The sequence below is a fragment of the Photinus pyralis genome, unplaced genomic scaffold (genome assembly GCF_008802855.1).
Source record: "Photinus pyralis isolate 1611_PpyrPB1 unplaced genomic scaffold, Ppyr1.3 Ppyr1.4_LG7, whole genome shotgun sequence".
Taxonomy (NCBI): Eukaryota; Metazoa; Arthropoda; class Insecta; order Coleoptera; family Lampyridae; genus Photinus; species Photinus pyralis.
This window is the reverse complement of record NW_022170738.1, coordinates 34761278-34785170: the sequence shown is the minus strand read 5'-3', so window position 1 is coordinate 34785170 and position 23893 is coordinate 34761278. Positions and strand designations below refer to the sequence as shown.

Below are 23893 nucleotides of genomic sequence, written 5' to 3'. Positions count from 1 at the left end.
TTATCATCGTAATCGGTCCATTCGTTTACGAGATATCGTGCTAACGGACGGACTCGGACAGACAGACAGACACCGCAAAGTTATAAAATCGCTAGGAGCTCGTCAATAATGAGCCATTACAGATGTTAGTTATGAACCGAATTGCATGAAATTTTGTATGTATGCACCTCAAATAAAAGTAAAACTAACGTGTTTCGTTTGGGAGCCACCCTCAAGAAAGTGGTGAAATTTGCATTTCTTCTTTCATTTTTTTCTCAGCAACCATAAGAGTTAGAAAGACCGGTGGCACGTCTTTCAATAGGTTTTGGGGTATGCCCTTTCCGATTTTGCCAATTTTTTTGCAAAACTCCTACCGCGAAAGAAATATTCTCTTTTCGATGAAAGTTGGTCTCTGGGGGTTTTTGAAGATGAAAATCATGACTCTGATATTAGTGTTTGAAAATTCGAAAAAAATTCCACTGCAATTCCCGGAAAGAATTCCACGACATTTGTTGTGTACATACTTACTGGATGAGTTAATAAAGAACAAAATTAATTGTCGAACAGTTTTTTAAATTCACTTTTCAAACAAAAATTATACTCATTTGAAAATGGGTTCTTCTGAACAAGCATAATAAACTGAAATGTGCAGGAGCTAAAGCTTTGTATAAGTTTGTGGGTAGGTAGGTATTCTCCTTCCGATGATAGAGAAAATGTTTCTTGTTTGCATAACTTAAAATTTTTGCGCTTCGAAGAACTACCGGACCTCATGATCCCTATTAGTTACACGGATTGCTCTATAAGTTCGTTTTCGCCACGGTGTAAACTAAAAAGAGCTCGTTAAATTGTCAAGCAACATAGTGCTGGATCCAATGCAAGAAAGAGACGGCAAGTTTGGTTTCGCAATCTATTACACTTCTGTTAGTGGAGTCGTACGGTGTTTTGTTACAAAAAACACGATTGCGCTCATTTGAAAAGAGAAAGACAAATCGAAAGAGATACTAAGAAATTTATGTACAACGTAAACTGTAAGGGATTAAAATTATGGCATGTCCGGTGACTTGGCGTAATCATTTGATTAGCCTACCCGCTTCCGGGTTTACATTCTATTATAACTAAGGAAAAGGAACCCACCTTTCCTGGTTCAAAATTCATTCATTTAACAATTTCTTGATTATATCGTTGCTTATAGATATTATATTAGGTAAGTATTCATAATAGTAATGTTTAGAAAAAAACAAATCTACATATTATATACCTATCGATATGATATGTAAGTACATGTAATTATATGTTTTGAAAGTATAAATTATTAATTCCAGTGTGCTACAACATGTCATTTTGATGTAGGTAACCAGTTTTTTTTCTTTTTTGCTATTGCTGTTATGACGATAAAATCGTGTAGAATTGACCTTTCAAATAATTGCACGGTAATTAAGGATATAAATTAAATATACGTAAATATCTTATGTAGGTAATCAAATAAAAAACTGTTTAGGTTTGCTCTCACATAAAGCAGAGTTTGTTAGTAAATTGCGTTGACCACTTGTTGATAATAGGTGTTTACATGAAGTCATAGTAAATAATCAATATTGTTGCGTAACAGGTAGATACCCAAATAAATATTTAATAGTAAATTTAAAAAAAAATCCTGCTATGTTTAAAAAATCAATATGTTTATTTGATGGATAGCAACATTATAGTATGTATAATTTTGCAAATATTTACGTGAGGTTGCGGAGAAGAAATAGTGTCAAGAGATCTGAGATACTTATTTCAAATTCAGTTTTTAAGGAAGACGTAAGAAAAAGCAGTAGGTACCTATATTTCGATCGCTTACGTCATTCGCGTAGTTACACTGACGTCATTATGATTCATCTGGTTTCTGGTCACGCGACGCAGTGGAAAGTCGCATTTCACTCTTTTATATTATAAACAATGCTTTTTATGCCAATGCTTTAAACTTTTGAATATAAATTTTCTGTCTGATTAAAAAATACCTCATTATTGTCATTTATCGTAAACAACATGGCTTCTACTGGTGTTTCGTACTTTTCCATGCGTGTTTTTTTCCTAAGCTAGGGGTAATCTATGGAAAGCAAATATGTTTATAAATAGAAAAGTACCCACCCATTTACGGGATGATTCATTCTTTATCTATATGACACTTTCGAAAAACGACCAGAGGTTTATTCCCCCTAATGATATGCAATACAACTTACTTTGTTGGTACATAAGTCACATACTTACCTAAATATTTACATTTTGATATAATTTTTATATTGTTCTTTTATGCTATGTTCTTCTGTCTACACGTTTCTAGTGGTCCAAAAAGAATGCATGTGTACACTTTGTCCGAGAAAACGAGAACCACTATGGACATTCTAGAAAGGGTAAGTGATACAAAATTGGTTAAATAGGAGAAAAGTAGCGCAATCAAAGGTCCAAGAAGATAGAGTTTAAACATTCCTGACATTTTTTTTGGTTTTTGAAATATGGAAAAATCGGATTTTTTGATTTTACGAACTTTTTTCTGGAGTTAATATTTTACTGAAACTGGAAACAGGAAGTGTCTGTAGTATACTTTCCCTATCATCCGATAACCTCGGCGAGGGCGAGGAAGACCTCTCAGATGATTCTCAACTCTCTTAATAAAATCCATTCAACTCGTTGCTTCAACTGTGATGGATTCTATTATCGCGTCGAAAGGATACAACAGCTAATCTCAGAACTTTCACCTGACATGTTGTGCTTTCAAGACACCATTTTAAACAACAGCACACAAAATTTCTTAATGACTTCGAAGGCTATCTTAGTAGGTACTGTATACTATAAATGGTGCCCCACTACAAGTTGTAAAGATGACTTAATTTTGGACCCAACCTTTGATAGTAAGCTCGTTTGGAGAAGCACATCGCAGAATTCAGAAACTAAAGGCAACTGCATGAAGAGAAGAGAATGAATATCTTACTTACTTTCGACGCGAACAACTTCTTTTAAGTTAGTTCTCGAGGGCATCTGATAATAAAAAAAATCCCGTTACTTAATGCACAGCTCAAACTAGCAATTCCAATCACCAAAATGTTAAATGATCTTATAAGACCCAATGACTTTACTAAAAAACTCGCTCGTTTAATAATCAGGGAGGGAGGGAGTAGGTGCGTTTTAATAGATTACGTTAATGAAAAGAACTGTCTGGTGAGACAAAGAAAAAGGAAATTTTCGTCAGCTCAATGCGGAATGAACTCAGTAGCACGAACAATACCGGAAGTATTACACATGCAAGTAAACCGACTCAACTATCAGGCCGTAAAGTGACATATTCAGCCAAGAGTTGTTTTCTATCGCAGACTTTAGTGACAAATTATTTCATTTTAACTTTGGACGAGTGTTTGTCATATGCACATTGGACAGTCGCTATACTCTGTGATCATTTATTACTAACGACGTCAAATGGAGACTATGTAGTTGTTACTGTAGTGACGTTATCAGTTGAAAATCGGAGATCAATTTGTTGCTCAAGCTAAACGTAATACTTAACAATTTTGTGCAGCAAGTCTGTAACCATCAGCACACTCACTGTTGACTGTGTATATGGTCTGCTGATGGAAGGTTTTCTAGCTTGTGATTTGCGGTGTACCATATACAACGTCTTTAGCTGTTTTGCTAATTCAGAATCGCTTTATTTCAAAAACCTTTTATAATGTTCGTGTTTCATTCATCCATTTCTTCAGTTCCTCAATTTGATTTAAAACGCTTCTTTTACTGGTTCCACCAATTGCCTGGTATTGCTCGACGCTGTTCTCATAATTCCAGATTTTGGAGAAGTCGTTGCTAAAGTGCTCACTAAAAGTACAACAGCGTAATAAGAAAAAAGTCTGTTCGATTACTACTTGCCTTATTGACTTTAATTCATTATAAGATAATGATTGTAGCGGAACGTTGCTTTTTTCCGCGTGAGCGACTACTTGCCCTGCAATGTGATGCGCTTTTCGGAAGGGTAGACCTTTACGAACAAGGTAGTACGCAATGTCAGTGGCTAACATTTCAACACTTAAACCACCTTGACACTTTTCTTCGTTCAGCTATGGTTGCTTATAATGCGAGTGCATTTTTTCATATAAATATCTACCTTTAACGTTTTAATTACACCAGTCGCAACTTTTAAAATTGACTGCAACTTCTGGAAAGCAGCAAACATTTCTGATTTATCGCCTTGCATATCCTTGTTGTAGGTAGAGGGAAGCCCTTTCATTGTCATCATTAAGCTGCAGCACTAATCAGAAAATAGTAAAATCGAGCCGACGATTTTTAGTTACCTTTCCAAACAGACCACCGCCAATTCCTCTAATCAACTCTAACGAATCTGGGTTTCGTTTTTGCGGCATCAGACTACTTCCCGTCGAAAACGCTTCGTCTATTGTAACGTAGCCAAATTCTTTTGAACAAAATATAATTAAATCTTCAGCCCAACGACTCATGTGAACACCGGTTAAGGAAGCCCAAAATAAAAACTCAGCTAGAAAAGAGCGCCTGATCAATTTGGAAAGCGATATAGGACTTACCTATAAAATCTCTGTCAGAAACTGCTTGCATGCTGTTATGGGTAAGTTCAGCAAAATTTAAAGATGCCGCTAGCAACTTCCGGTCTATATTAAAAGGATTTCCCGCTAAAGCTCCACTACCAAGAGGCATTATGTTGACACGTTTCTTGATCTCTTGCAATCGGTCCACGTCGTTTTTCAACGACCATGCGTGACTGTAAAAGGCGGATTTAATTTTTGTTAAACAGTTTGGGGTACCTTAAAAGCCAATGACTCCACCTCACCGGCTGTGCCCGTTGTAAGTGCGTATACCCTGGCATCAAAACACCAACCTCTTCAGCGGATCTCTCCAAAGTTACATTAATTAATTCTAGCATAAGCGATTTGAGTTCAGTTAAACGCGATCGCAACCAAAGCTTCATGTCTGTAGCAACTTGATCATTGCGACTACGCCCAACGTGCAATTTTGTTGCCGGTTCGCCTATTAATTCCTGCGGGGAGACCATGTACAAAACTCACGCATGGTACTGTTACCTTTAGCCGTCTTTCGTTTGCCGTGTGTATATCCTCGTCGTCCTTTTTAATAATAAAACTCCCTTCATCCCACTCTTTCTTTATGCAATTTAGACCGTCGCAAATTCGATCCCGTTCTTCTTCCGTTAGTAGATTGACGGTGACCAATGACTTTGCGTATGCTATACTACCGGCGATATCTTCCGCGTATAATTCCTTGTCGATGTTTATAGAGGAATTTAGCTTTTCCAATTCTTGATTGGGAGATGTGGAAAAACGACCTCCCCACAGCTTATCGGCCTGGCAAATGTTTCAAATTAAGCGTGTAAACTTGAGTATTTCGGAGATTTAGAGGATAGTGACGGTGACTTCAAAAGAACAGTATGCTCTCTTACCATTACTGTATTATTCGAAGGTATCTCTAGAAACTGAAGCACAAACGTAGTTGAAATCAATAGAATCTTGCACTTTTATATAAACAAATTGATAGATAAGTAGGATCGTGCAAATATTAACTAGCCAAACATTGAGGTTTGATAAGACTTTGCGGTTGACTGAGAAGTAACGACAATGGAACAAACAAATAGCACAATCCAAAATCTATTTACGTTACAAATTGTTGGCAAATAGTGCAGGTAAATTATATTCTATTTGCTATTTGAAGTTGGAAGACTTTTACGACGAAAGATTTGAGTCATTTTGATTTGTTACTCCGATACCAGGGATAAATTCTAGGATAAGCTCGCGAAATTCTGTCAGTTACGGAGGTGTAGAGTTGTAGACTTCCAAAGGATTCGTTAAGGACGAATTTTTACCAGTAAGTATTCGCCAGTTGTTCGCAGATCAGCAAAGGGTCTAATTCCTTAACTTGCATCCCTAGCTTATTTAGAAAAATGTGTTATCCTCCCTCCCTATTTGACCACTCGCATGCTAGTAGGAGAGGTGTTGCATCTGGATAAACAATTATCTTTTTGACGGGTAATAACCTAATAACCGTTTTCAAGCACCAAGAATTCGAATCAAACAAAATCTCGATGATGTCAATCCATCTGTCGGTTTGTCGGTCTGTCTGTCTGTACTCCCATTTCCGACTAAACGGAATTTTTTACCACTCGCATTCGGAGACCAGATTTTTAATCCGGCTCATATTCAGTAGCACCCTGAGTAGCACTGATCCTTAAACTCGTAGAAATCGATTGGTGAAGGTACGACATCGCTGTCTTTTCGTACGCGGATTTGGCGAGGAACAGAGTGACAAAACCATCGAAGGGGAGTTTTTTTTCTTTCGAAAAATCAACTCTTTAGCGCACGCGCAACGAAAACGTAATGAAAGTCGTACAAGATCGGATTGCGCAGCTGCTGAAAGCAGTGTTTTGCTATGGAGCAATTGTCTGGTGGCCTAGAACCAGACTCTCCACAATTTTAGCACTTTTTAATCATGACCATGAGCAAAGAATAGCGGGCTTTGCTTGCACTGGCGCAATGCGAAAAACCCCCACAGTCGTCTTGGAGGACCTTCTCGGTCTGCCGCCACTAGATCCCCGCGTGAGAGAGCAGGTCATTCTGGCATCTTTGCGTCTGGAAACTAAGGGGCTGTTGAATAGCAGAGGAATTGAGGTGGGCTATTCTCGAGTTCTATGCGAGGCGATTAAAAGATTGCCTACCCCAGAAGGGCGATAGGACTCACCCCTCAATTCTTATTACATCCTGTTGATGCAGAAGTGGCATTCCAACCAGACATATTCATCTACACGAATGGATCTAAAACATTGGAAAGAAAGTCAGCCCGACTGGCGTTTATGGTTTAGTACAGACGCGTATCTAGGGAGGGGCAGGCATGGCACGTACCTTGGGCGCCGTTCAAAAGAGGGGCTAAAATTACCAATTATTAAATTTAAAAATTAACATAAACCACATAAACGACATCATATGAAACTATGGAATGAGTGTACCTAAGTAGTTTATTTTATCTGTTTTAATTAATCCCGACCGACAGATTGTTATAGGCTTGAGCAGCCCGCCTCCGACGTCTCTGTAGTCGGGGAGATCGGAGGAATGAAACACGGTGACAATAAAATTTAGTCGACTTAGGTTCTTCTAGGTCCTGTTGTTCACCCATAGCGTAGGATTATCCTCATGCGTGTTACAACTGCATTTGCCACCTGGGACTGCCACTGTTTAAATAGCGTGACAGTGCTGTCAATAAAAGTCGCCGACACAAACCTTCATATCTCGCTTATATACACGTTATTCCAAAAAGACCTTCGCCAATAGATTTCTATGAGCCGGCTATGGACCGAGTGGCGTAACATTCCCACATGGCGCCTAGGACAAGAATTAAAATTGCGCCCCTTTGTAAATTACCTTAATTTAGGTAAAACGGGATACGAAGAATTGCATTCGATTTTCAGTAGGGGAATTTTTTGTGCACCGTTCGAATCTAGTTAAAACAGTTAGCATTCGGAAACACGACTTTTAATCCGGCTCATATTCAATAGCACTGCTCCTTTAACTCGCAGAAATCGATTGGCGAAGGTCAACATCGCTGTCTCTTTTTCTTTTCGAGTTAGACGAGGGACAGACGAACAAAACCATCACATATGGGAATTTTTTCCGTGTCAGCGACTATTATTGATAGAACTGTTATGTTATTTAAACAGTGATAGCTCCACATGTCAAATGCAATGCAGCTGTAACTCGGATGAGGGTAATCTTACGCTATGGGCAAACAGTAGGTGTTGGTATCCTACGGATGGGTGTACAGTAGGGCCAGGGAGACTCTTATTCGCTATGAGGAACAAGTAGACTGAATTTTGTTATCGTGTTTCATTCCTCCGACATCCCTGACTGTAGATACGTCGTAGGTGGGCTACTCCGGCTTGCTTTAAGCGTTATCGTGTAAATACAAGCGGTCGGTGGGGATTAATTAAAGCAGGCAAAATAAACTACATATTCTAAAGAACATCTCTCATGGCAGTCTAGTCCAGCTTAGATTCTTTGCATTGTTTTTAATCTTCATGAACGCATTTGGAAGTCGCGGGCGAGGTGCAGTCCCTACGACGGCTCTACGAAATCTGGCAGAAGAACGCTCGTAGTAAGACGAGTGCATGTGTACCTACCGGGGACATGTAATGAACAACTGTAGGGACGGGGCTACATGATGTGAGGTCGGTGACATCTGGGCGCCATCCTTGAGCGTGGATTACTAACGTGGTGATTTCTCAGTTTTTTCCTATTTTTGGTTTTGTTCCAATTGCTCTCAAACTGGTGTCGTCGGAAAGATCGAGTAAATTCACACAACCCCTGCGTAATAGCATTTATAGGGCGAAATTAACCACTTTCTGTAAGGCGCATATTTTCGAGGGGTTGTCGATTTCGGGTGCCCAAAATTTACCTTCCGCTGCGAAGTTACTTCATCCGGTTTAACATTTTTTAAAGCGCGAAACGCGACCTCTCTTTCTCGTGTCGCCAATAGCAGCTCGAGCTGTGAGAAGTGCCCCAAAAATTGAGTATTATTTTGTAGAAGATTTTCGGTAAAATTCACCAATGGCGCATTTATAGGTCTGTAGGGGCGTCAGAAGTGGGAATGTAGTCACTCCGGACAAGATCTGACGAATGGTCAAACGCGGATACATATATTTGATAAACTTACTTTGCGACTTTCATTTTGCAATACGAATACATATATGCGACTGCGTAATAATATAGTGATCCTGATCTGCCATACAAAAATCCCGTCGATCTCACACAAGGACTTTGATCATTTCTTTTAAAAGTAATACATAACTAGACCATCCAAAATGAATGTTGTGAGAATTTCTGTAAAAAGAATTTTATCGGGGGGAGGGCGAGTTGTATAAATTTTGAGGTGGGGGTAACTGGTACTGCGGCGGTAAAAAAACTATGGGAAACCTACCATTCAACTTCTACTATTTAAATAGACGTGTTTTTGCAATTTTTGAATCAAAATTATAAATTACAATCGGTGGTTCGTTTTGAAATGAAAGCCCTTCATGTCATGCGGGCAATGTGAATTTTCGAGAGACAGTAAAAAAATTTGAATATGGTAGTACTAGTTTGGTGTCCCATCCTCCATATCGCACATACACAATGTTTGACATATTCTACAAAGGGGCCATTTACTTGATAAATAAAGTTAATCCCTTCAAAACAAGCCCTCTAAGAAATTATAACTTCAAATTGATAAAAGCCAAACAAAGTTTTAATAGTAGGAGAGTAGTGGACACAAAATCTGGGTAAAAGACGTGATTGTTTGAATGCTAAAATATCAAAAATAGGAAAGTGTCAAAAAATAACTTATTACAACTAAAAATGAAAGTTAACAAAAAATTTGAGCGGGTAGCGTATCCCTATTTTGTGCGGTATGATAAGAACTCGGTGACCCACATTTTAACGAAAATGACGTAGGTACCTCAAAAGGTGCTTTAGGGTTTAGGCGTTGTTGTTTGAATTCTTTTCATAACGATTTTGAGTAGATCAACGCTTTTTTCAATGTAATGTGTAGGTACAGTTTTGTTTGAAATATCCATCAATATGGAAATGCATCTTTGACATTTATTTTTGATTTTGAGAAATAAAAAGTCTCAACAGTTCAAGCATGCTTTTTGTTGATCTACATCACTAGGCAAAAGATGGAGAAAGTTGCATATAATACCATCTATTTTCTTTGCAAAATACTACAGAAGATAAGAAAACAAACTGGTCCGATTAATTTCATTTACAACGATCAATAAGTCAAAGTTTAGTGAAAAGGTTACCCCACCACAAACATTGAGAAAGAATTACATTACATCTTACCATTTCCATTTTTTGAAAGGCGACTGGCGAGTGCTGAATTACAACTAATCATCTGAAACAATTTCACCATGTCCTTACCTAATTACCCACGAAATCATTCCCCTTTGCTGACGTATTCATACTTTGACCCATCCGTTTCATCGACTAGATCTACAATTTGATATCAATTAAGTGTGTTAATATATTTTATTAANCCAGGGAGACTCTTATTCGCTATGAGGAACAAGTAGACTGAATTTTGTTATCGTGTTTCATTCCTCCGACATCCCTGACTGTAGATACGTCGTAGGTGGGCTACTCCGGCTTGCTTTAAGCGTTATCGTGTAAATACAAGCGGTCGGTGGGGATTAATTAAAGCAGGCAAAATAAACTACATATTCTAAAGAACAAGTGCATGCTTCATCGGTACCCCTTGCGCCCATCACTCAATCGATGGAATTCTTTGATTTGATGTCGTTTAAGGCAGAAACGCATTAGGGAGTCCTCTCATGGCAGTCTAGTCCAGCTTAGATTCTTTGCATTGTTTTTAATCTTCATGAACGCATTTGGAAGTCGCGGGCGAGGTGCAGTCCCTACGACGGCTCTACGAAATCTGGCAGAAGAACGCTCGTAGTAAGACGAGTGCATGTGTACCTACCGGGGACATGTAATGAACAACTGTAGGGACGGGGCTACATGATGTGAGGTCGGCGACATCTGGGCGCCATCCTTGAGCGTGGATTACTAACGTGGTGATTTCTCAGTTTTTTCCTATTTTTGGTTTTGTTCCAATTGCTCTCAAACTGGTGTCGTCGGAAAGATCGAGTAAATTCACACAACCCCTGCGTAATAGCATTTATAGGGCGAAATTAACCACTTTCTGTAAGGCGCATATTTTCGAGGGGTTGTCGATTTCGGGTGCCCAAAATTTACCTTCCGCTGCGAAGTTACTTCATCCGGTTTAACATTTTTTAAAGCGCGAAACGCGACCTCTCTTTCTCGTGTCGCCAATAGCAGCTCGAGCTGTGAGAAGTGCCCCAAAAATTGAGTATTATTTTGTAGAAGATTTTCGGTAAAATTCACCAATGGCGCATTTATAGGTCTGTAGGGGCGTCAGAAGTGGGAATGTAGTCACTCCGGACAAGATCTGACGAATGGTCAAACGCGGATACATATATTTGATAAACTTACTTTGCGACTTTTATTTTGCAATACGAATACATATATGCGACTGCGTAATAATATAGTGATCCTGATCTGCCATACAAAAATCCCGTCGATCTCACACAAGGACTTTGATCATTTCTTTTAAAAGTAATACATAACTAGACCATCCAAAATGAATGTTGTGAGAATTTCTGTAAAAAGAATTTTATCGGGGGGAGGGCGAGTTGTATAAATTTTGAGGTGGGGGTAACTGGTACTGCGGCGGTAAAAAACTATGGGAAACCTACCATTCAACTTCTACTATTTAAATAGACGTGTTTTTGCAATTTTTGAATCAAAATTATAAATTACAATCGGTGGTTCGTTTTGAAATGAAAGCCCTTCATGTCATGCGGGCAATGTGAATTTTCGAGAGACAGTAAAAAAATTTGAATATGGTAGTACTAGTTTGGTGTCCCATCCTCCATATCGCACATACACAATGTTTGACATATTCTACAAAGGGGCCATTTACTTGATAAATAAAGTTAATCCCTTCAAAACAAGCCCTCTAAGAAATTATAACTTCAAATTGATAAAAGCCAAACAAAGTTTTAATAGTAGGAGAGTAGTGGACACAAAATCTGGGTAAAAGACGTGATTGTTTGAATGCTAAAATATCAAAAATAGGAAAGTGTCAAAAAATAACTTATTACAACTAAAAATGAAAGTTAACAAAAAATTTGAGCGGGTAGCGTATCCCTATTTTGTGCGGTATGATAAGAACTCGGTGACCCACATTTTAACGAAAATGACGTAGGTACCTCAAAAGGTGCTTTAGGGTTTAGGCGTTGTTGTTTGAATTCTTTTCATAACGATTTTGAGTAGATCAACGCTTTTTTCAATGTAATGTGTAGGTACAGTTTTGTTTGAAATATCCATCAATATGGAAATGCATCTTTGACATTTATTTTTGATTTTGAGAAATAAAAAGTCTCAACAGTTCAAGCATGCTTTTTGTTGATCTACATCACTAGGCAAAAGATGGAGAAAGTTGCATATAATACCATCTATTTTCTTTGCAAAATACTACAGAAGATAAGAAAACAAACTGGTCCGATTAATTTCATTTACAACGATCAATAAGTCAAAGTTTAGTGAAAAGGTTACCCCACCACAAACATTGAGAAAGAATTACATTACATCTTACCATTTCCATTTTTTGAAAGGCGACTGGCGAGTGCTGAATTACAACTAATCATCTGAAACAATTTCACCATGTCCTTACCTAATTACCCACGAAATCATTCCCCTTTGCTGACGTATTCATACTTTGACCCATCCGTTTCATCGACTAGATCTACAATTTGATATCAATTAAGTGTGTTAATATATTTTATTAATAGTACAATCACAAAACCAAAGCATTTAAAAAATCACATTACTTGAGAAAGGTTAAAGTAACAAAAATAATTTATCCTACACAATAAATTTATCAGAATTTCTTAAACGAAGCGAATTAAAACTATAATAAAATGAACATTTAAAAAATAATAAATAGCAAACACATTTTTTGCGAATTAATAAAATAAAATAAAAATTCAGAAACTCTGTAGGAACATATACTATACTAAGGTAAAAATAATAATAGTAGTCGTATACCATATTCTTCAATACCTGCTATCAGTTCATTTACTCCGTTATCGCCTTAAGACTTCAAATTCGTACACTTCTTAATATTCCTGAAATAAAACAAGTCAAATAGAATATTTATTGAGTAGTCAAAAATAATTAGGAATCCAAAATTTTGTTTAGTACTACGCTAGGTTGCAGATTAAAATGCTACCAGTTATACTAACGAGACAGTTACTTTGCTACAAGTTAGATTTGGGTGGACGTAGTTGATGACAACATGCATTATAGATGCGTTTCAAACAATCTCATGAAATACTGTGAGTCCAAGATAAGATTTGGGAAATGTCTGATCTTGAACACACTTATATTATAGCACCTACCTGGATACACTCAAATTATGCGTATAGAAGCACAGGTAATAAAAAAAGGAAATCTACATAGTGTGTTTCAGCGCACAAACATCGTAGTTGGTTTTTGTATGTAACGAGTGTGTTTGTGCGCTAAAATCAGTGAAACATTGTTGGTGTGCGCTCTACCTAGCGTAGTTCTAAAATATAGAATGCCTCATGAACATAAACACGGGCATTCATTCTTTTCTACTTTTCGCCTTCTATACAGGGGTACATACGCAGTAGAAATGCGATGAGTGATTGCCTCCCTGCTGGTTGTATTTGCGTTTCTGTCACTTCTGGAGGGCGTTGTTCCTGTTAAAATTTATTATGCACACGTGGACAGATGAAACTATTCGATTTAACTTACTTATAGTTTCTTTCTTTAACGTACCCTTCTTTCTTATATCTTCATTTTTTGTTCTGTGACTACGCTCTCGACTTTGTGCTTTTTCTGCCGTGCTTCTGATGGTAGATACTGCTGTTTTGTGTCGGATTGTTGGAAGCGCTCCCACGGGGACTCTAGAAGAATACATTTTTTTAAAGTCACACTAATATATAGGTACCATTTTGAGCATTGAAAATGAAATCCCTTTACGGACTCAAAGTAAGGGTAATTCACTGGAAGTCTTAGAGCAACACTGTTGAGTGGGTCTATTTGTTTAAATTATTCGTCACAATAAAAGTCAGTGGACAAAGACATCATTATGCGAACACTAGAACTACTTTTACTCGAGAGGATGAAAAATAGTGGAGTGTATATACATACATACAAATTTTGAAATGGGCATTAATTTTACTTTTATTCGAAGTGTCTACATATGGAACTTTTTATAAATGTTTTCGTAAATAGCATTGCGCATTGTCTACATTAGAAATGTCATTGAATACCTCCATAAATATAACATACAGCATGCGTTAACAGAAATTTTGAAACCGGTATTAGTTTTAGTTTCATTCAATGTACCTACATATGATATTTCGATTAACTGCTTTCATAAATAAGAAAGTTACCATTGTGCATGTGCATGAGCAAAACCAAATTTTAAAACTGGTGTTAGATTTGCTTATATTCCAAGTGCCTATGTATTAAATTTCATTTAAATGCTTCAGTAAATAAGGAAGTTCGCATTGCGCATGCGCAAAACCAAATTTTGCTACTGGCGTTAGATTTGTCCTTATGCCAAATGCCTATGTATAAAATTTCATTTAAATGCTTTCATAAATAAAAAAGTTAACATCGCACATACGTTAAACCAAATTTTTGACACTGCGCATGCGCAAAACCAAAAAATATCAGTATGCACGGAATTCTTGGACCAAGCCCTTTCAAATGAGCCCATATCACCCAAATCGGTTCAGTGGTGTAGGAGTAGGTACGTGTGACGGACAGACGGACGGACGACAAAGTGCAGCCAATAGCGATTTTTCACTTTGAGGAAAATACGCTAAAATCGGATTGGCCATGCACAAAACCAATTTTTTGATTCGGTATTCGTTTTACTTTTATCCGAGGTGCCTACATAAAAAATTTCATGCAATTCACGGACAAGGAGATGTCAAAAGGGCTTTCCTTATTTACTTTGCCTTCACGAACTCCGATCTACAAATTTGATAAAGAATCCATCTGCTAAATTTCATCGTAATCGGTCCATCCGTTCTCTTTTAAATCGATGGACACGAAGCCATCGAGCGACCGATCGTACGATTGGGAAAAATCGTAACCGTCTAGTTTAAAACTCGATGCTAAAAGAGCGAAATATTATCTTGGCAAATCCAACATTTCTTTCCCTCTCTCAATATCTTTGTCTCATCAGAAATACCATCATACCTAACCTGGAGAAAATCGTAGTGGAGGTTTACGTCAACGTGGAGCTCTCCGTGGGGTGTTTCGCAGTGGTGTGGCATTGCTGATTCTCGATGAAATTTCTTGCAGTGGTGTCGTATATAATTGGTTTTTCGTAGAATGCTTTGTTGTGGAATGCCAAGAAAGAAGAGGGCGATCGCAGGCTAGAGGCTAGAACACTAAAAAGCTACATCCAGTGGCACTTGACAAGCTAGCAAGGGATACGAAATGGGGAACCTCAAAAACGGCCGAGATGTTACATCATACCCTCATGAGCATATGTGACAAGACGATGACCCTGGGCCCTGAGGAAGAAAAGCGGCTCACCAGGGGTACACTGGTGGACCGACGAGATTGCCCAACAACGTAAGGCCTGCACTGCAACAAGGATGAGGTTCCAACACAAGTTACGAATCGAGATGGGCGCGACAGAGGAGAAGGCGGCTCTGAAAAGAGAAAGAGACCAGTTGACGACGTTTTCGGTCGCTTGATGGTGAACAACTAAAGGTAAGAACGGAAGAGCTAGTGAAGGGGCGATCAACGACCCTTGCGCTTAAGCGCATAGTCTTAGAGGTGAAGCAGGCAAACGAAGGGAGGACGTGGAGGATACGTGAAGTATGTCTGGTGACGTCACTAGAAAATAACCTCCAATTCGTCCTCCAGACAGAAGATAATGGATGCTTTAAGGGAGCTGCAAGTCCAGAAAATTATACACAGTTATCTCACCGATAGAAGGACTACAGCCAACAAACCGGACGGTGAAAAATAATATTTGAGGCCACAACATGGGCAAATAATCAATGGGTATATAGGTTCGACTAACGAAATTTGTTTCCGAATCCTTTCTCGAGGGCGATCTAGTTTTCCAAAGTTGGACGACCTATTGGGTAGTTTTAGATGCCGTATGATTAAGGTAGAGTGTATTTTTGCCATTTGTGCTCAGTACAGACCGTTTTCGACCGTTTGAAATTTGGACGTTGAGGCGGTAATTAGAAATATCCCTTAAAGACTCGGTCTAATCATGTTATACCTGTTTGATTTTTTTAAAGAAATTTTTCATTGTGATGTTCGTGTACCATCTCGAATTGAAAAAAGCAAAAAATTTCCGTTTAAGCTCAATATTAAATACCGCAATTCTCCTAACTAAGCTAATAGTGAGTTTATCATTTTCATTAGCTCAATATCATTATCTCATTACGAAATAGCCAATAGAAACAAGGGTTTATTAACCGTCGCTAACCAACGATACCATACCTCTTTTTCTATTTGCCATTTCTGAATGATCTAATGGTAGTGAACTAATCATAATGATTGTATTATATAACACAACTGTTAATATACCTATAAATTTTGTCTTCAAGTAGTATGCAAAACAGCAGATATTTCGTATTTTTCCATTATATTAAGGGGTGTTTATTGTAGTAAAATAGATAGTGACCACTGATGATATTGTCGTAAAACTTTGGATACTGTATGTTTCAGTAAACATAAGATTTTTGAAGGGCTGTATAGGAAGGCCGGAAGTGAATTTCAATATATGTCAATAATATTTTGGATTTTGTTTATTGATTTGCCTTCAAAGTGGTCGAAGGCGGAAGAGATCATTTTTTAAATTTTCAGGCTTGAATCAAATAAGATTAATTCAAAAACCGCTCGATTTAGGTGTATGGTAATTTATAACATTTAAAATATACAAGTGTGGCTTAACTTCCGGAAGAAATCAGTACTCGTGAAAATATTTCAGCTGAGACACTTTTCTTCCCTGTTAGATCAACAATGTAAAGAGCAAATTAAAAAAAATTAGTCACTCACCTTTCTTCGCTTTTTCCTTTCTCTTCCTGCCTTCTGCTTTTGGACTCAACCGAATGGCTATCGCCAACCTGCACGGTTTTGCCTTTTCGAGCCACACGCGATTTTCGTACTGGAACATCTATACTAATGGGCAAATCTTCCGACGAGCTCCCGTGCGATTGCAACAGCGCCTCCCTGCTGCTCGCCCTTTGCAACCGTCGCGCCTTTGTGGCGGCCCTTGAGGAACTCGAGTCGCTACCCGATTTCTTTCTGTGTTTATCCGTATCAACAACGCTCCGTCGATTTGTACCTACAGTCGTCGCTTTTCTTGCTTCCGTTATGCTCTCAACTGAAGAGGTCGAAGATGTGTGTTTCAGTTTTGGTTTCGAAAGATCAGTTTTTTCAGTACAGTTATGTTTGGTGACGCTCCTTTGTTTCCAGGACTTTGTTTCCGAGATCGTGTCCAACTTTTCCTTCTTGTAATTTCTCTGTTTCTCTTCTAACGATTGCTTTTCAGCTTCTTCCGCGTAACCGTTGACGGCTTGAAGGATTTGATCGGCAGCCTTTGTGAGTTCGTCTAGTATACTGCTATCGAACTCCTTTACAGTAGTTTTGTGTCGAGTTTTCTTTATTTCTTCCACATTTTCGTAGATAGGAGATTTTGCACGCGGTTTGTAGTAAGTCCTCGATTCAGGTTTTACAGGTGACTTGGTGGTGCAATCTACATTACCTTTCTTATACGGTTTTGGTGAAGGCGCCACTTTGACTCCAAAATACGCCATTTCAGACCGCCGTGGGTTTCTTAAAACAGATCTGTTGGGAGACCTTTCCGAGTCGACATCGCTGTCTTTATCTTTAATCGTGCTGTAGTGATTTTCTGTTGTAGGTGACGGGGTGTGGCCTTTTCGCTGTACAACCGGACTGTGCAGCGTGTTATAGATATGAATTTTAGGGGTTGGCGAACGTTTCCCCCATAGTTTTGCCATAGTCACGCTCTCTGGAGTGCTTTCTTTCTTTATTCCTCCAAGTTTCGCAGTTGGCTCAGTTTTAGTCAGATTTTGCCCGACGAGAGATGGACTGGACAGTTTGTCAGATGCTCGCAACTCTTGTCTTTTAGGATCACAGGCAACTCTTCTTAAAACTACTGGAGAATTTGGCGTTTTGCTAATTATCTTAATCTTGCGTCTATCCGAAGAAGGACTGCTGCCCATTGTAGGCGTTCTGGTAAAAGGCTCTTTTCTTACATCAGTAATCGTTTGGTTTACGTTTAAGGAACCTAAACAGAGAAAATATTAAGAACACATACCTAATGGCGTGAGTTTTTCTGTTATTTGATTTGCGATTAAAATACCTTTTTCTAAACGTGCATTGGAATTGAATTTTACTTCGGATGCGTCCGAAATAATTTTGGCCCTTTGTTGCTGCATATTTCGGAATGCTCTCATCTTACTCCAACTTCCAGATACTACGCTACTAGTTGCGTCATCGAGTTCTTTAACTGGTACGCTTTCACTAGCATTCATCAATTGCTGCACCTCCTTATCTGCCTCACTATCACTTGGCCAATCTTCATATAGTTTTCTTAGTGCTTCCAGTTGTTGAGGAATGTTCGATTTACCTTTAGCCTTTATGTTCGCTTCTTGAATTTCGTTTTTAAACGTATTTAGAACTAAGGAGGTCGACTTGAAGTTACTAATTGACGCACGTGGTAAACGAACGGTGGGTTCTAATGTGACACTTCTCTCAATAGGAGAAGGTGCGAGATCTATTGTTATTTTTGTGGTTGTAGTCGTGTTAGTTGAATCATTACTAGTAGTTTTTGAGCAAATAGTGTGAGCATTCTCAGTGCCGTGTCCAATACGTACCACCAATCCTTTATTTAATATTTGCCTTTTAACATCTGTAAGGTGCAGATATGTTTTGATATTGAAGAAAACATATATTACAACAAGCCATGTTAAACTACTTAGGTAAACAAAAGTACTACTGTCGTTAATTGTAATCCATGCACGAATAAAAAAAGGTACTTTAGATAGATGGTCGACTTCAAGCATTGTTTTAGAAGAATGAAATTAAAATGAGTAAAAAACATTGCTACTGCGCTCTACTCATGCAAAATAAAAGCAATATCTTACCTTCAATGACGACTGCTTCTCCGCTACCAATATTTACTTTTGTCGAGTAGCCTTTTATTTCTGGTCTTCGCAAATCTTCTACCGGGCGTAGCCCATTTAACTGTGATGATACTATACGGATATTATCAAACTGATCCAGTTCACTTCTAGTTTCATTTACAGGCTCATCTTGTTCAACTCTTCGCAGATTACAGTTTTTGTCATAGAGCGTATTTTTCAGGGTGACTGTTGATTTCCACATTTGCGGTTCTAAATCAGAATGTACCGGCTTCAGTTTAACACCCCAAATTTGCTTCTCGTCATTGACCGGCTTGTCAATACAATATGGGTCATCTCCCAACAGGTACGGTTTTGGTTTTATCGGTTTATTCTTAAGGATACCTTTGGGGGTTTCACACTCTGCACTTTCCTTTTCTTCCTCATCGACGTCATCACCATAACTCGGACGCGTTTGGTTAGTACTAACTGTTACGGTACCGTTGCAAAATTGATCGTTGGGCTTGCTGCCAGCATCCGCAATTTGAAGAGCATCGAAGTTAAGTTCGTCCTCCTGGTTTGTAAAATTAAACATGTTCTTCTCATAGGAGCTGTCGCCAAAATGAAGAACAGGCAAACCGTTTTTGTTAGCCTCGGTCAGGAGATTGTTATACAGTGTTGCAGAGTTCCGGCGACGCCTTCGAAAGTTATTCGTGGGGGGTGGCTTTTCGTCCGTTGCAACGATGTTCACTCTACCAGAATCTACAGCGAAGTGCACCTCAGTCTTGCAAAATTCCACTTTTTTATGTCTCTTGCCTTGTGAAAAATCATCATCTAAAGCTTCATCAGCAGTTTTGTCGTTAATCGCTAAACTGGTACGTCTGTAATGATTCGCAGGCGCCTGCGTTACGTATCTTGACTCATCCACCGCGATAGAATGCCTTTTAATTTCACCATTGTGAATGTTTCTGTTGTAACTAAACGGCGAGCAATCCAATTCCCTGTCGTGGTAACCTTCAGGCACAATAGGTATGGTAATCTTCGTACCTTCGTAGTCCCTTATCCTGGAACTATCCCGTTTTTGTTCAAATATCGAAGCGTACCGTTTCACGTTTCCAATATTTGGCACAGCACTTTCGTTTGGCGTGTTATATTTATTAATCCTATTATATATTTCGTCTTTTTGACTATCATTGAGATCACTGGATTTATTTAATTGTACACTACTTTTGTTCGTCGTTGGCACCAACATAATTTCACTAGACCTGCAAATTCCGCTATCAGTGGACGAATCCATGGATGCATTGTTCTTAGATATTGTATTGGTAGGCTCCTGATTGTGGACCTGCTCAAAGCCGTACGATTTCCTTCTGTTGTACCAGTCTTCATTTCTATTTATAGAACCATTTAGTTGTCTAGAAGTACGCGATTCTAAACTGCCCGTTCCCACTATGGGCTTCTTGTTCATCAGTACTTCCATGCCGTATACGTACGAACGCACACGCGATTGCGGCGATGCACTATCCAAAGCGGGCATATCTTCTAATTGCTTGTTTAAGGGGTCTTCTGTTACGATACCATCGTCCGGTTCCTCGTCCTTCTTTGATTTAACAATGGTATCGACAGGCGAACTCGTACGTCTCAGTCTACCTCGAACTTCTTGTAAAGATTCTACTGTTACAAAAGAATGTCTTTTCGGTTGTTTGGTTATGTTCTGTTCGTCTTTTTCTGGTTCTTCAAATTTACCACCGCTATGCACGTCAGAAGGGGAAGTTATTAGTTGTAAAATGTGATCGAGAGCTTCGAGATCAACGTTATTTCCTCGTAAAGCAGTATTTAGTCTTCTTCCCGTTTCGAGATCTTCGCGAATTTTGCGTACGCTCCCCGTACTAATGGGCACATCGAGAGGCTTTGTTGTTGACGTCTTGTTCTGCGTTGGAAACTGAAGGGAGCGTCGAATTTTTGAGGTTCGCCTCCAATTTTGTAGCTGCTCGAGATCTTCCAAATCTTCCACGCTTTTATTTTGCTTCTCCTTCTCGGGGGTTAGGTGAATATCTTCGCTACTCGTGCTTTTCGTTCGACTTAGGTTAGTGTGTTCGTTAACGGGACGCTCGATTTCGATTATTTCGACACCGTCGCCACTTTCTCGTTCGTGTATTGGCGGTTTGTGGTATTTTCCGAACGTTTGCTTCACTGCATTCTCGTGAACTTGATTGCAGAGACGAGAAATACGATGTAAATTTGCCGGTACCGTCGAATGGGATTCTGGCAATATCTGTCGGGGTTCGTCTCGGCCTCGCGGTCGTGAAGGTGGACGTCTTCCAACGCTTCTACCTACGGTCGCTCTTGATTTTTGTGATGTTAGGTCTAGTGGATTTAGTGGGAGCTGTAAATAAAAGAAAATGTAATTAAAAGCAGTGATCTTAGTGAGCAGGGAAATAAAATAAAAGCGGTATATTCGATTGGTACATTTCAACCCTTTTCGGTACATAAAATTGGGACCTAGCACATACGTAGATAATTCAGGTTGTTAGTGACGCTGATCCCTTTTGCGTTGTGGTGGTGAAGGGTGTGTTCAGCAGGTTTGGCGTTCAATTAGAACGCCATTTTTTCGAGTGAGCGCAAATGCCGAGAATTAAAAAAGAATGATCTAAAAGAGACTTTAGGGTACCGGATGAGTTGGTAAAAGAGACGGTTATTGAACCCTCCCTCAACACGTAGTACAGATAACAATAGACAAGCCTTGACAAAACAAGTATCGGTAACACAGTGCACATCAAACACTCAAATGTCTACTGTCCTTTGTGACGGTTTTTTTTGAAAGCGTATACATTGCTATTTGATTAAGAATTAAGTAGTTTTTTTTGGATTGTATTTCAGTCTTTAACGTTCTATTTTATCTTTGCGCTTGTTTTTCACTCCGTGATTTCTCCTTTCATCGCACTGTTCACATTTAAATTGTTATCACCGCTGATCCCCTTCTATGTATGTTTTCTCCTTGTCCTACAATTCAAAGTTGGGAATCTTTGAAGTTTAAGTATTTGGACATCTGATATTGATAGGGGAATCCCCGCTTTCTCACATTTCCCAGCGAGGGACCATCGTCCACCAGCAGTGAGCTACCGGGTAGGTAACCTTGACGCGGTTTTCACCGTGGCACCTTGGACCTCTACACCTGGAAGGGGTCTTTGGGGACCTCTCGCAAGGTCTTCGTCACGTTGATTGGATTTCTTCTATGGACGACAAACGGGTTCCTTTCAGGGCTGCCTTAATCCAAGGAGGCAAAAAGAAGTCTGCTGTGGCGACGTCAGGATATGGGGGGGGGGAGGGGGGGCAGCGTTGGCATCTTGTATTTGGACAGGACCTCGCGGTCTCGTAGCGTGTTGTGACACGGCGCGTTGTCGTGATGTAGTTGTCAGACAACAGAGATGTCTTTTGTCTCCTGAGCCCATCCACGTAGTAGGGGACGTTAACTGCCTGTCAAATCTCCTTATGGACCGCTTCCTTACTGTCGAAAAAGACAATTAGCATTGTTTTCACTTTTGGTTTGCTCATTCTTGACTTTTTGGGCTTGGGGGACAGGGCGATGTGCAGTGTGCCACTCAGAGCTTTGGAGTTTTGTTTCTGCCCGGGTTGTATTCAATAACCCCGGTTTCATAACCATCAGTAACGACGTTGTCCAAATAGTCTTGGTTCAATTTCAATACGTTGCAACAACTCTCACGAAATCTCTGCTCAATTGGTGGTTTGGTCGTCTGACAACACCTGAAGCACGAGATTGGCTCACACTTTTTTCATCGCTAAATCTTCGGCCACAATGCGAAACCCAAAAGTAGATGACAAGCACAGTTCACTGGTGTTGCCTCTATCCTTGTGCATCAGTCAGTGATAAAAATGTGGCGTCATCGTATAACCGCTACACTACCCCCTTTCTAGTGGTACATCTTTTGGTCCTTGTGGTGTTAAATTGATGGAAAATGTGATTTGTGGTGCTGGAGCGGTGACTTGGTGGACGTGTGCGGTTTGTGTTGTGTTGGAGATAACACCAGACAGCTCGGCTGTATGCCGTCCAGGTTGGCTCCCTCTTGTGTGGTGGGGATGATTAGGATGTTTGTTGGCAACCGACTGAACCAAATTAATGGATCGTAGAGCCGTAGAGGCTCCTTTGGAACTGTTGCACCATCTATGTTCTACAAGTGCCGACGGAACTCTGATGGTTTAAGATCTATGTGCTTGTGCTGTGTTGTGTCCCAGTAACGGAGCTACGTCGCTTGCTACTTTTTTCATTAATTCGTTGGTATCTGCCATCTTTATTGCCTTTTTTGAGGTTTCATTCGCGGTTTTGACGTTTCACTCGTGGTTTTGACGTTTTTGGATATTCGCGGTGCACTGTTTGGGAACTCATGACGCGTAAATGTTCTTCTGTTGTCAGTGGTCACCATTTTGGCGGTTGTATTAATTCTGAGGTGACACTTTGACGTTTCTAGTAACGGGCGATCAAAAATGAGTTGCTGTCGAGTAGCCTTTGGAAGTTTAAGTTAAGTATGATTTCCAATGTAAACAAACATTCCAAAGGTAACTCGACAGCAACTCATTTTTAATTGCATAGTACCTCGGTGCTTGCGTTTACTCATTTTGGCGTGACGGGGAAGGAAACATGAACGCATTTGTAAACAGTGACAGTCCCATGTGTCAAATGCAGGTGTAACCTTGGTGCAACACGCATGACGGTGATCTTACGGTATGGGTGAACAATAGGACATGGAGGAACCTATGCTATGGGCGAACAGTAGGTGTTGTAGTCCTACGCTATGAGTGAACCAGGGAGAGTCTTCTTAGCTATGAGGTGTTTCTTTACCTATGGTAGAAGATTAATCGAATCGAAGATCGATACATCAATAAAATTTAAAGAATCTCATATTTCGAGCCAGCTGCGTGCAATATATTCCTGGAAGCAGGCAAGGGCGGATCCAGAAGTAATGTTCGGGGAGGGCAAAGTAGGGGGATGGTAGACTTTCCGGATATTTCATAACCCCCACGAAGAGGTGGGCCCCGGGAAAAATTTTTAAATTTAGGGTGAAAATAACGAGTTTTATAAGGTAATTTTCCACTGCGATCCCTAGTGTTATCTTATGGCCGAAC

At 39.4% G+C, this 23893-nt stretch overlaps 2 protein-coding genes across 6 annotated transcripts in view; both read right to left on the bottom strand.

Moving 5' to 3' along the window:
• Positions 1-3633: 3633 nt before the first annotated feature.
• On the bottom strand, positions 3634-12237 carry LOC116175389 (argininosuccinate lyase). Of its 3 annotated transcripts, none has more exons than XM_031493480.1 (8): positions 12190-12237; positions 5058-5336; positions 4782-5014; positions 4545-4738; positions 4299-4498; positions 4112-4255; positions 3877-4064; positions 3634-3825 (listed from the first exon to the last, which is right to left on the bottom strand). In XM_031493480.1, exons 1-8 carry the CDS (start codon positions 12196-12198, stop codon positions 3678-3680), a joined length of 1395 nt encoding a protein of 464 aa, XP_031349340.1. In that variant the 5' UTR covers positions 12199-12237; the 3' UTR covers positions 3634-3677. The 3 variants fall into 3 exon arrangements, with proteins under 3 accessions (XP_031349340.1, XP_031349341.1, XP_031349342.1); XM_031493481.1 differs by lacking the exon at positions 12190-12237 and adding an exon at positions 9855-9894; XM_031493482.1 differs by lacking the exon at positions 12190-12237 and adding an exon at positions 5432-6440.
• A 183-nt stretch (positions 12238-12420) lies between these two features.
• Positions 12421-23893, bottom strand: part of LOC116175388 — a 64270-nt gene continuing 52797 nt past the window's right edge. The window contains exons 3-8 of one of the 3 annotated variants that reach the window (XM_031493476.1): positions 18776-21137; positions 17992-18540; positions 16662-17916; positions 13374-13525; positions 13151-13318; positions 12421-12721 (exon numbers count right to left, since the gene is read on the bottom strand). In XM_031493476.1, the coding sequence (XP_031349336.1) occupies positions 13179-13318; positions 13374-13525; positions 16662-17916; positions 17992-18540; positions 18776-21137 (4458 nt within the window). In that variant the 3' untranslated portion in view covers positions 12421-12721; positions 13151-13178. The remainder of the gene's footprint in view (positions 12722-13150; positions 13319-13373; positions 13526-16661; positions 17917-17991; positions 18541-18775; positions 21138-23893) is intronic. The other 2 variants (XM_031493477.1, XM_031493478.1) reach the window with 2 other exon arrangements.

Bases quoted from the DNA above. Each gene is read 5' to 3' on its own strand.
- LOC116175389 (XM_031493480.1), bottom strand. The intron at 5,015-5,057 runs GTAACAGTACCA...GTCTCCCCGCAG, and splicing joins CAAACGAAAGACGGCTAAAG to GAATTAATAGGCGAACCGGC. The intron at 4,739-4,781 runs GTACCCCAAACT...CGCCTTTTACAG, and splicing joins TGGAGTCATTGGCTTTTAAG to TCACGCATGGTCGTTGAAAA.